The sequence below is a fragment of the Phacochoerus africanus genome, chromosome 2, assembly GCF_016906955.1.
Source record: "Phacochoerus africanus isolate WHEZ1 chromosome 2, ROS_Pafr_v1, whole genome shotgun sequence".
Classification (NCBI taxonomy): domain Eukaryota; kingdom Metazoa; phylum Chordata; class Mammalia; order Artiodactyla; family Suidae; genus Phacochoerus; species Phacochoerus africanus.
Window position 1 is genome coordinate 43,499,275 of NC_062545.1, and position 13,321 is coordinate 43,512,595.

Genomic DNA, 13,321 nt, shown 5'->3' on the forward strand with positions numbered 1-13,321 from the left:
TGAGGAAAATTTCCTCACTTCTTCTCCAAATGTTTTTTATAGTGGCTGTTGAAACCACCATTCAAACAAGGCCCATGTGGTGTTGTTTCATTTTGCCTTATAAACCCAAAGTTCCTTTCTTTCCCCTGAAGAACATGGGTCTTTTGTCTTACAGACTTGTGGACTTGTTACACCTAGAGTTTTCTGATTGCTTCCTCATGGTGTCATGTATCTTGTGGTCTTTTGTCTTACAGACTTGTGGACTTGTTACACCTAGAGTTTTCTGATTGCTTCCTCATGGTGTCATGTATCTTGTGCTCTACCCCTGTATTTTTGTAAGCTAGAAGTTAAAAAGATACTAGATTCAGGTCAAACTTTTTTTTCCCCATGAAAATTTGTAGGTATTCACATCATAAAATTCTGTGTTTGGTTATCCCACTCTAAGTAAGTACTAATCTCATTGGATTAAGCCAGATTCTTTCCATTGTAACATCACAGCTCCTGCAATACCCAGATATTCCGTGGGGTGATACTTAGGCAACTCTGTGCATACACAGTTTGTCAGCACCCTTTTCCTTGGTGGTTTTAGCATCTACCGGTAAAACATTAGTTGATTAAAACAACAATAATTTTTCTTCTAGTTACATCATTCCCTCTACATTTATTAGCTGACATTCATCTATAAAAATTTTATTTTCCTCATCAACCCAGGCTCTTTGGTTTTTCTGAAATGGAATTCTAGTTAGAAAGCTAATTAAACTTGCCTTTGATTAGCAATTTTCAGGATGAGGAATAAATACTGACAGTGTGGGGATGAGGTGAGCATAGATTTTTCTGAGTGTAATAAATCATGGGTTCATATTGATACTTCCAATTCGTACTTAATTATTCAGAGTTGTTGGGGGGGGTTCTTTCTTTGACTTTATACTTTTTTTTTTTTTGTCTTTTTGCCTTTTCTTGAGCCGCTCCAGTGGCATGTGGAGGTTCCCAGGCTAGGGGTCTAATCGGAGCTGTAGCCGTCAGCCTACGCCACAGCCACGAGGGATCCAAGCCGCGTCTGCAACCTACGCCACAGCTCACGCCAATGCCGGATCCTTAACCCACTGAGCAAGGCAGGGAACGAACCCACAACCTCATGGTTCCTAGTCGGATTCGTTAACCACTGTGCCACCACAGGAACTCCTGACTTTATACTTTTATTTCTTCTTCTCTTACACTGAGAAGTTTGGTTCCTGTCAACATTAATGTAGTAAACATTTTTTTCTCAGTGTACAAAAAATAGGTTCAGAGTAAGTAAATCACTGTTGCTACTAAAAACAATAGGATGAGGTCTAAATTTTCTTTGCAGGGAGTTCCCATTGTAGTACAGCGGAAATGAATCCGACTTGTATCCATAAGGGTATGGGTTTGATCCCTGACTTTGGTCAGTGGGTTAAGGATCTGGCATTGCCGTGAGCTGTGGGGTAGGTCGTAGACACGGCTCAGATCCAGTACTGCTGTGGCTGTGGTGTAGGATGGCAGCTGCAGCTCCGATTTTACCCCTAAGCTGGGAACTTCCATGTGCTATGGGTGTGGCCCTAAAAAGCAAAAAGTAAATTTTCTTTGCAGTTATTTTTGTTTTGGGAGTAAATTTCATAGTAAAATATGTACATTACCAAGGAAATTTTTTATGTGAGAGCATGAGAAACCCCCTGGAAGCTGAGACTGTTCAAATTTATGTTTCCTCTCTCAGGTATTAATTACCCTAGGGCATTAGCTGGCACACAGGAACCCTTTCCATTATTTAAATTCTTATCTCCCTTTTTATTTTGCCTACTGTGTATACGCAGTTAAATTTAGCTAATGTGCATGTACTATGATTCTGCTATTCCTCGTTTATAGACTTGGGGGAAAATGTTAACCTTTGTGGCTTTAGAGTACCTTTCCTCTGTTCTAAAAACCTGATTTTTGTTTTGTCCGTTGCAGAACCAAAGACAGACAGAAGAGACCTGCTCTTTATTGGATCAGGGCCAGGAAGCAGAGCAATCCAGGCAGCAGACCATTCTTTCCAAAAGGCCACTCTTTGATTTGAGTGTGATTGATCAGCTCTTCAAAGAAATGTCCTATTGTTTATTTGACTTGAAGGCTTTGTGTAATATTCTTAATCAGCGTGCTCAGGGCAAGGAGCCTAATCTTTCCTTGTTACTGGGTATCAGATGTAAGTTTCTGATGACTTGTCTTTACTGTATTGCTTAACAATTAGAAGCATGTCACCATGAATCAGGAACTTCTGACTGCCTTTACCCTATTTTCTTTTTCTTTTTAGAACCACACCTGTGCCATGTGGAAATTCCCAGGCTAGGGGTTGAATCGGAGCTGCAGCTTCTGGCCTACACCACAGTCATAGCAACACCAGATCCAAGCCACATCTGCAACCTACACCACTGCTCACGGCAATGCCAGATCCCTGACCCACTGAGCAAGGCCAGAGACTGAACCCGAATCCTCATGGATACTAGTCAGATTTGTTTCCACTGTGCCACAACGGGAACTCCATACCCTATTTTTTTTTTTTTTTTTCATTTTTTAAAGTTTTACTCAAGTGTAGTTGATTTACAATGTTGTGGTAATTTCTGCTGTACAAAAGAGTGATTCAGTTACACATGTACATATATCCCCTACTTGTTTTTATATCCTTTCCTACTTAGATTTATAAATCTCTGAATCCATCTGTGGGTCTGTGAATACCTGTTACTACTTCATTGGTAGAACTAACCTCCTCATTCCTGTGGAACCGATCAGGGTCATGGCTGATAGGGATTTCAACTTGGTAGCATGCTTACAAGTCCACCTGTGTGCTGAGCCAGGAGATGTTTCTCATGATGAATCTGTTTATATGTGACTGGAATGGTAGTTAGTTGTGATTTCCTGGTTACGCTTCTGAAAGTAAATGATTTTGCTTTCGTGTGGCGATTGTATTAAATTAATGAGCCAACCATTTGTCCACTGGCAAAATATTAGAGAGAAAATACTCACTTGCTTCCTTATGCAGTGTATTTCTGTGGCAATTGTTGAATGTAAGTGCTAATGCTGTCGCATGAGCCAGTTTTCATAGCCTGTGGATCTCTTGCCCTCGTGATACATACCCTTTCAATGTTATGCCCATCCATTCTGCCTAGTTCTGCCTTCCTGCACCCATCATGGTGAGAGCTGCCACAGGAAGATGCTAGTGTCTTTTTCCTTCTGTGCTGCTTTTGTTGGAACACTAAACTTGTATGGCTCTAAATTATGATAATATTGACATATTAGTCTCTTTTTAATACATAAAAAATGGAATTCAGTTAGGAAATAAGAATGGATTAAGACCATAGTGTTTATGAACCAACATGTTTTGATTAATTGCCCAATAATATGATAATATGTGACTGGGGTGGAGACTAGTTTTGTTTCCCGTTTCATCAAAGAGATTCTTGCATCATAATAGTTATTTTGGCTAACCAGGTAATAACTCTTGATCAAAGTATCTCACTTGTTAAATGACACATGTAACTGTGCTCAGAGATGTCAGCAGACTATTCCCTCCACTTCATAAAGGTAGGAACACATATGAATGTGGGTATGTAAAAAACAGTTTAAAGTGAAGTATAGTCAGTTTGCAATGTCATGTTAGTTTCTGGTGTGCAACAAAGTGATTCAATTATACAAATATAAATATATATTATTTTTCATAATCTTTTTCATTATAGGTTGTTACAAGAAATTGAATATAGTTCCCTGTGCTATATAGTAGGACCTTGTTATATATCTATTTTATATATGGTACTTTATATCTGCTAATCCCAAAGTCCTAATTTACCTCTTCTCTGCCTTTCCACTTTGGTAACCATAAGTTTGTTTTCTAGGTCTTATGAATCTGTTTGTTTTGTAAATAAGTCCATTTGTATTGTATTTTAGATTCTACGTATAAGTGATATCATATAATATTTATCTTTCTCTGTCTGACTTCACATAATATGGTAATCTCTAGGTCCATCTACATTGCTGTAAATGGCACTGTTTCATCTTTTCATCTTTTTTTATGGCTGAGTAACATTCCATTGTGTATATGTACTATATCTTCTTTATCCACTCATTTGTTGATGGGCGTTCAGGTTGTTTACATGCCTTGGCTATTGTCAGTAGTGCTGCTATGAACAGCAGGGTGCATGTATCTTTTTGAATTAGAGTTTTCTCCAGATATATCCCAGGAGTGGGATTGCTAGATCATATGATAGTTCTAATTGCAGTTTTTTGAGGAACCTCCGTAATGTTTTCCACAGTGGCTATAGCAGTGTACATACCCACCAACAGTGTAGGAGAATTCTTTTTCTCCTCACCCTCCCTAGTATTTGTTATTTGTGGACTTTTTAATGGTGTCCATTCTGACCAGTGTGAGGTGATAGCTCATTGTAATTTTGATTTGCATTTCTCTAATAATTAGTGATGTTGAGCATCTTTTCATGTGCCTGTTGACCATCTATCTCTATGTCTTCTTCGGAGAAATATCTTCCGCCCATTTTTGGATGAGTTGTTTGTTAAAAAAAAAAAAAAAAAAAAACTCTTTAAGTGCATTAACTCACTCAGTCAACATTTACCAGATGCCTTCTATGATTCAAGTACTAAGGTGCTGATAAGGCACATAAATTGAATGCAGCCCTTGCCCACACATTAACCAAAATATTAAAGCATTGTAATAAGCACTGTGGTTGAAATGTGAACAGACGACAGTGGGAACACAAGGGAAAAGCAACTAAAGCTACCTGCAAAGGGCTGTGAAGGCTCTCTGGAGTAGTTGGTGTGAATCTTAGAGGAGGAGAATTCTGCCAACTGAAATTTTGCCAGCTAGGGTGTTTAGTTAGCAGTGATCTCTTGGAGAAATAAAAGGTCACACACAAGACTCATTTTCTCCACCATTTTAGCACTTGCCACCCTGTCAATTATTTTGTAACTTTCTACATTTGCACTACCCTTATACCACTTTTAACTTGTTCAGTAATAGGATAAGAGAGAGATCCTAACATAAATAAAAAGGAAACTTCACAACCTTGCCTCACTCACTTTCCCCCCACCCCCCCAATTTATACTCCTTCCACTTAAAGTTTAACCCCAGAATCCTTACCTTAACAGTTTGACATTGTGAAAATTTTACCAGCCAGCTAATTTCCCAAAAGCAATGGAGTTTTTTTGAATCCTTAGTTATCTGTTGACATTGTTCACTCCACCCTTCTTAAAGCTCTGATGCCATGGTTTCCATGACATCGTTCTCTAGGTTCTGCTTCTGCTTTTATGACTGCTCAGCCTCAATCTTCTGTGAAATTTTCTTCCACTTAAATATTGGCAGTCCCCTAAGAAACTTTTGTTGTTGGTCTTCTGTTTCTATTTATTTTCTCTGAGTAATTTTATCCATATCCACTTGTTTTTGGTTTTCTCTATACCTTTGACTGATACAGACATTCCTCTCTCTCTCTCTGCCTAGAATGATGTCCCTTTTAGCTCATGATGACACTCACCAATACATTAGAACCAGCAGTTTCATAGATGTCACAGACTCAATGTGTCCAAAACAGATGCTACTTTTTTCCCTCCCTGAACCTTTCCTCTTCTCAGGGAGTAGAACCACCATCCCTCTATCACCCCAATCCAGATTTTTATCCTCCACCCTACTTTCCCCCACCTGTGCCCTGTGCCCAATCTGTGGCCCCTTTCCAAGCTGATTGATAATTGAACTCCATCTTTCTGACTCCTTGCCTGCTTGTAACATTTATTCCTGCCATCGCATCTCCATTGCACTGTTGCCTGTATTCAAGCTTTCATAGTCCTTCATTTGGACTGGCCTCTGTCAGCCGCTGTGCCCACTCCCCACCCCAGTGCTGCCAGAGCGATCTAACCCGTGATTCTGATTTCCTAATACATTCCCTTAGAATAGAGTTGTAAAGGCAGCTCCCACCTGCCTTTCTAGTCTTATTTCTTGAATCTCCTCTCTCATAATTTGTGCTCTACCATTTTAGAGCTAGTTATTAATTTCCTTGAAGTTTCTCAAATTCTGTCAAACTATTTTGTTTTCTGCTTCTGTATACCTTAGTTCATTCTGCTTCCTTGGCTCATTCAGTGAATCTGTCCCCTCTCCAGTAAGGCTTTTTGTTCTCTTCCTTATGTTACTGTAGCCTTTGTGTAGGGGTAGGTCACTTGTGATGCCTGACTGAACTTACTTGTTTATAAAACTATAAATTATTAAGAATAAGCCACTATATCCATCATTTTGCTGACCTCAGTGCTCGGCATAGTGCCCTGATCACGGATCATAAACAATAAAACACTTCAAATAATATTTATTAAAATAACAAGTTATCTGACTCTTATGACTTCAATTAATTAAAAGCTAGCTAACTCAAGGCCTCACCTTCAGCCAATGGGCACCTGGCTATCAGCTGCCTAATTCAGTTATTTAGAATTATAGGGTTCCAGTACACTCATACACACGCTCTTGAGAGATAGATAGATGTATATACACATACTTATATTTTGAAAATTTGTGTTTTCACATCAATCAACCCAGTTTGCAGTCTGTAAAAGTAAAAGATATTGCCCCTCACTATACAAAAGGAAAATTCATATTTTTGTCTTGTTGAGCTTGAAGAGAACTGTTACACCGCACTCCTTTCTACTTTTGGAATATTGTCATCCATTAAACCTGTAGAATTTGTGTGTATCAACTGTATAATGTATTTTAGCAAAATTTTAAGAGAAACAGGTAGGTAAGATCCATTTACTATTAAAAATGATGTATAATTTAAACCTGAGCCTGACTTGTAATCACTCTACAGCATTGTATCTACCCAGTGATAATTAAGTTGAAAATCCTAAAATGCCTTTGTTCCCTCAAAAATGTGAGATTATCTCCATGTTTTATTTCCGCAGCAATGAACTGTTCAGCTGAAGAGACCGAGAATGACCACAGCCCAGAAACACTCACTAAGAAACTGTCAGATGTTTGCCAGTTACGAAGGGACATAGATGAATTAAGGACTACAATATCCGACCGCTACGCTCAGGACATGGGAGACAACTGTGTTACCCAGTGACAGGGTTGGCCCACAGCAATAACCACCCATTGTTGAATGCTGCTGTGTTACAGTTCTTCATCTTTCCTTTTAGGAGCCATGATAGAGAGTTGCAAGTGATATAGGACTTGCACGTAGTTTTTTTTTTCTGTAGATTTGTTCATTTGGGGAGGAATTGGGATATGAGATTTCGAAGGGGCTTATCTAATCAGGCCAAAAAAGTAAATTACCATTTATGATAAAAAATATGATAACATGTATAAGAAAAAAATTCTGCGTTCTCAAACTACTGATTGTAGGACCAAGCTGTGAAGAGTGCCCTTCATATAAAGGGATAGGATTTCTTTTAATCGTGTGTGTGTCTGTGTGTCTGTGTGTACATGCACATTTATTCCCCAAATTGTAAGGATTTCTAGAGTCAAAGCAAAGCTTCTGAGAAGGGCACACACACTGTATTCTTTTGCTTCTTTTCTTTTATGTAGAAGCTTGTGTTGTACTTGGGGTTTTTCATAGGCTGGCTGAACAAAGTTCCCACAGCAGACAAGTGTTCTAATAGTGGTACAGCAGGCAAAACCATTTGTGTTTTGAACAATCAAAGCCATTTGTGCTAAGATGGTGAGGTTGTAGGGTTGGGTGATTTTAGTGCTATAGATAGGTCAGCTGTTTTTCCAGAGTGTTTGTGAATTGCCTAAGAAGTGTGAAATTTTGGTATGATGATTTTCCCCATTAGCATTATAATTTATGGATTGCAAGGTAATTTAAAAATAATCCAAACTAATTTTAACGTGTCCCTTACCATTTACAATTTTCTATTTATATGCTATATATATCAATGTAAACAAAGCCATATATAATTAATACAAACTTAAAGAAGGCCTCAGATCATTGTTGTAAAAGAAAGATTAACAAAGTGACTCTGGAACAATAGCTTATTTATCCAAATCTCAAATGTTTACATTTTAACAGTTTTATATTTTTAAAATTGAAACTACTTTAAGAAAAAACAAACTTGTATTCTTTATATCTGAATTATCACTAGCATAAAACAAAATCTAAACCTAGGTGATACTGCAATTCCATTTATTAGATAAAGTACATTAAAAACAGGGTTCTTCATAGAATACGAACTAGGCCAGGTTAGTTCTTCTAGGAGTTTATCACTATGAAATGCAACTGATTTTAAGTAGATATACAATCATTTAAACTTCCAAATGAGTGATATTGATATTTTGGAAGGACTGTATATTTTGTTGCCTTCTTGTAGTTGATATTTTGGAAGGACTGTATATTTTGTTGCCTTCAGAGCATTCAGTACATTCTTTTGAATGTATTTAGTTGTGGCAATCATTGTCCTTTATAAGTTGGATTTTGATTTCTTGATGCAACCAAGTGTCATTTAGGTCAAGACCAAATAACAGAAGGAATGAAGGATGTTAATCAAGCAGAATAATATTTTGGGGGGCAAGAGCAGATCACATGTCTGTTTTCTTGCCAGACTTAAATACTGGTATAAAGACTGCTCCTAGGAAAATATGCTCCTAAATATTTTCAGCAGTGAAAATGTATTTGGCAAAAGGCCTTCAAGGAAACTACCCAGGAAGACAATCAGTTCAGAATTTGGCTTATATACAGCTCTCAATAGTTATTTTATAGTTGTATTTCAACAGTTACACATTGTAAGGATATCAGACTTTCCTTCTGTTCAGTGCCTGAGTCCTCCCTGCCCTTTTTAATGTCTTATGATCTGGGCAGTAAGAAATCAGTGCATTGTAGTGATTCTGCAGCCCAATGTCTCCAGTCTCTAAGCTAACATTGAGGGACTTAGTCCCTAGCAAGAACCTGGTTTTCTAATGTGTTCGTTTGTTTTTGAATGTTGGTGGTTTGAAGACAATCAGGGAGTAGTAAATTTGTACCAAAAATCTGACACAAAGCGTCCTGCCTTGTACATGTTAGTATTTATAAAAATGGCCCTTTACAGTAAAGTAGATAATAGCATCTAAAATAGATAAGCTACAAGTGTAACACAACATTTTGGCATTCCCTTTGAATAGAATTCCCTCCTCCCACCCCCAACCTCCACAATTTTGAAAATAAAGATCCCCTAAAATGATAGCAATGATGGGCAAATAATCACTGATTTGGGTCACTACGTTCTTCCTTAAACGTATATGTTTAGGGGTTTATGCTTTTTGTTGTTTAAACCTTTGATCATTTGTTTTGATCACTATAGATGTATTGTTTTCTGACTTAGTTGGCATAAAATAATGTATGTATTTTTTAAGAAGCTAGCTTTCTAAAACTTAGAGAATTTGGCTTAATTCACATATCTCGAGGTAAAAAAATTTTTTTAACTTAGTGGGAAATTAACTATTGCTGATGTATTTCAGTTTCTAGAATGTATTCTCCCCATAAAAGGGGGAAGTAAGATGTGATAGTGTAAGTAATAACCTTGAATTGGAGCCTGGGTTTTGTAAAGGGGCCTAGGTAATAAGTAGACAGCCTTGAAGGGAATTGGGGGGAAATAAAACTAGTGGTGGTCTGATTTTTTTCAGTATTTAATTTGATTTTTATTTTTCAGAAATTCCCCTTTCCCAAGATGACCTCTTGTGTTAGAATAGTAACATTATTGGTATCTCATTAAAAGCAAAGATTTTACTGCTAGGCTAGGTTAAATGGGCAAATAGAAGCACTGCAGTATCTTGTCTTAGTTTGAACTAGGACTTTCTTGGAAGTTATTACAATAATTATATGTCAGATAAAAATTAACCTAGATTTTTAAGTAAATCTCTTTGAAAATTTGCTTAAGTATTGACTAGGTAAGCCATGCCTGAATTTTTTGAAAAAAAAGTAAATGTGGACCCTTTCTGTATTTGAAGTAGGATTCAGTATTTAATAGGACTTTATTTTAGTGAAATTGTTTTGGTCATGACAATTTAAATTAGACTTCTTTCAGTAGCTTGTTAGAGACAATCTCAAGAGCTGGCAAGTGTTGCTTAAATGGATATTGTACATTTCTGACTTATAAGAGCGTTTATAAATTAATTTTGTCGTAGTTCAAGACGTATTAATAGGAATCTCTTAGAGGGCATTTTTAAAGGAACTACTTTATCAGGAAAATGTTCTTTCAGTATCAGTGATAGTTCATTGCATAACAGTATCTGAGAACTTGGGCTGTATTTTTACATCACATATTTTAGCTCAGGCTCATCTTTCGTTTGGATTATTGGCGTTCTCGTATGCAGATTTCTATCATTGTAGATATGTAATTATGATAATAAGCAATTCTCATAACCATGCTCACTCAGACTACGTCATTTGAAACTGCCAGTAGCTAGAGCTCTCAGAGCCAGAGTTAATTAATTTTATTTCCATTTTTTACTTTTTTTTTTTCAGTGTTCACAAAACAGAATATCTAGCTTCACCCCAAAATGCCATGGTATAAATTGCTGTGTGACAATATTATACATTTAATCATGAAGAGGGAAAGGTTTTGGATTTTAGGGCTTTTTTCTTATTTAAAAGTATTGAGTATGTTAAGAATATAGTTTCGAATGTCAGTCATTAACAACACATAGTGCAGCTGCATACAGAGAACCTTCTGTGCCTTTTTGCCTGCAGTAAGCATTCATTTCTGTTTTACATGCGCTATAAGGATATTGATGATTACTGCACCTTGTTCTTCTGTAAATAGACTTGATTAAGGATTTTTTTTTTAAAAGCAAGGGTCAGTTCATTAATAGGTAGATACCTTAGAAAACAGTAAACATGAGAGGAGGTATCAGATATAGGTCTTTGGAGCCCAGCCTTTTCCCTGTTTAGTGAGCAAGAAACTCCTTTGGAATGTAGTCATTTGTGTGTATGTGTGTGTACATATATGTATAAATAGTTATTTAAATACGTAAATGTAAAATTCAGCATCACATTGGTGTGATGATAAATAGTACGGTGCTAGGTGGTTACATTAAAAGCACAGCAGAGTGTATAATCAGTCACTGCGACTGGTGGGTTTTTGTAAACTAGGTTCAGTTTTTGAACCCCCCCAGAATACCTCATGTGTAAATACATTGGTCATGACTTAATTGAAATACAGTTATTGTAAAAAGAATGTGAAGCCACTGGTTGGCTTATTATGCCTTCTGATGTATATCATTCTTGCCTCTTTTTTTGTAAAGGGGTGGTTTTTGTTTTTTAATAGGGTTTACAGCTAGAATTTTGAATGCCAAAGTTATATTTATTAAATAAAAAAAAAGTTTTCAATGTTAATGGCTAAGTATTTTTCCACTGGACTATTGTTTGTTGATGTTGAAATTTGTATTTACCAAGAAATAAATTTTTTATTTAAAAAAAAAGTTTGCCAGGTGCCTAATGTTAATATAAAAATTGTATTTGAAATTTCAGACTCTCCTGAATTCTCAATGACAAGAATATGATGACTTAACTTTTTAAAGTCTAAGTACAGAAGAGAATATCTTACTAGAACAGGGACACCTCTGCTTTCTAGGTCTGTCATACAGTTTCTTTTCAATTGTTGAGAAGCTTTTTCTCAGGGCCTTCCCATGTAGGGCACTGAGATTTTCTGATGGCAGGTGCTATAAATACAAGGGCATGTCTATCCATTTCAGTTAATAGTTCTGTGTCTCCACTTGGAATTTCTAAAATTCCTGTTTGAGTCATGAGTCGTCTTTCTACTTGTCCAACAAACAAAATCAGATTTCAGTTCATTAATGCTGTTAAGTTAAATCTTTTTTCTTTTCTCCCTTCTAATCAGAGATTGAAACCTTACTGAAACATATGCAAATAAGACCTTATTAATTAAAAGGTTACTCTGAGGCCTTGACAGCTTTGATGGCACCCTAGGTCCTTGTCCTAACTCATATATGCCTAATGTCTCCAGCTCATTAATATTTGGATTAGCAGCATTGTTTCTAGTCCCGCTAACTTGGCATTACTCTGTCAAGAATCTCTAACACGGCATCTAATTCAGTTAACAGGAAAAAGAATCTCATCATAGACTCCTCAGGTTGCAGGCAAATGACTTGGAAATGAAAACAGAATAGATGGAATGCTACAATATTTCCAAGGTGGTTAATGAAGAGGTTTATCCTTATAATGAAAGGTGTGATTGATTTTTATCTGGTTTAAAAAGTAAAGTGTTTTCAATGGAGTCAGCAGAGGGCCTTTGATGGGGTACATCCCAGCAATTTTGCCAATACTTTGAACTTCTTTTCATGACAACTCTCCCCACCAAACAGAGTCGTTCCATGTGGAAATGCAGAAGGCTCCGTTAAAAAGAGAAGTATAACATGCTGTTAGTGATGGTGCCAATCAGAAGAATGTGGATCCAGGAGAGCAGTTTGCAAATGAATAGCACTTGACATTCTCCTTAGAGGAGATTCCTGGCTGAGGACTGAAATTGTGATAAAAGATTTCTATGATATTTAAATAAAACTTTGTCCCTGATTAAAAACAAAAACAAAAACTTGATGGAATCACACACAGTCTTTCCTTTTTAGCCGACCTGTTTTTACTTAAACAGACTTGCTTCATGCTCTCTGTTGATTCCCACATAATAGAAGCTTTTAAACTAAACATACACCTACACTGTGACCGGAAATTTGCACCCTAGGTGTTTCCTTGAGATAAATGTAAACATACATCTAAAAAGAGACTTGTAAATGAATGTTCACAGCAGTTTTATTCATAATAACCGAAAGTGGAAATAGCCCAGGGATCTTTCAGTTCTCTGCCCAGAGTTGAAAGACAGCATTCTTTTACAACCTCAGGTTCTAACCGATTTTCACTTACTTACTTTCTGGAAAATGAAGTTTAATAGACCGCAAGGCAGTGGAGAGTCAGAGTTGGAAAACAGCTCTGTAGCAGAGGCACTTTTGTTTATACTTTCTCTGGAGCATTGTCCTCTATATTGCTGCCACCTGTGTTCCATGCATCTCCACATGTCCTGTGAAACACTTGGTCTCATCCTTCTAGAAACAAACTTTGCATGCTGTTGTTTGGCGCTGGTCATTCACCAGAACTTGAGCTCCCTTAGAGCAGGCACATTGTCTTAACTTTGTGTTACATTTAATTGTTAGGAGCAAGTAGGATGCGCTGACCTCTAAGAGACGCACAAATACCCGCCCTTAGCCCCACGAAGGAAGAACAGTTTCCAAGGAGAAAACATGGTCTTTAAAGCATAGGTCATCCCGGGGGTTGTGAAGCTCTAATGGGACGAGTAAAGTGATAACAAACCTGACTTGGGCAAG

At 37.1% G+C, this 13,321-nt stretch overlaps 1 protein-coding gene across 1 annotated transcript in view; it reads left to right on the forward strand.

The window, feature by feature from the left end:
• The window catches only part of CEP85L (centrosomal protein 85 like), a 164,335-nt gene extending 153,014 nt beyond the window's left edge, over positions 1-11,321 (forward strand). The window contains 2 exon segments of the mRNA XM_047759656.1: positions 1,945-2,176; positions 6,916-11,321. Coding sequence (XP_047615612.1) covers positions 1,945-2,176; positions 6,916-7,079 — 396 coding nt within the window. The 3' untranslated portion in view covers positions 7,080-11,321.
• Positions 11,322-13,321: the final 2,000 nt, after the last annotated feature.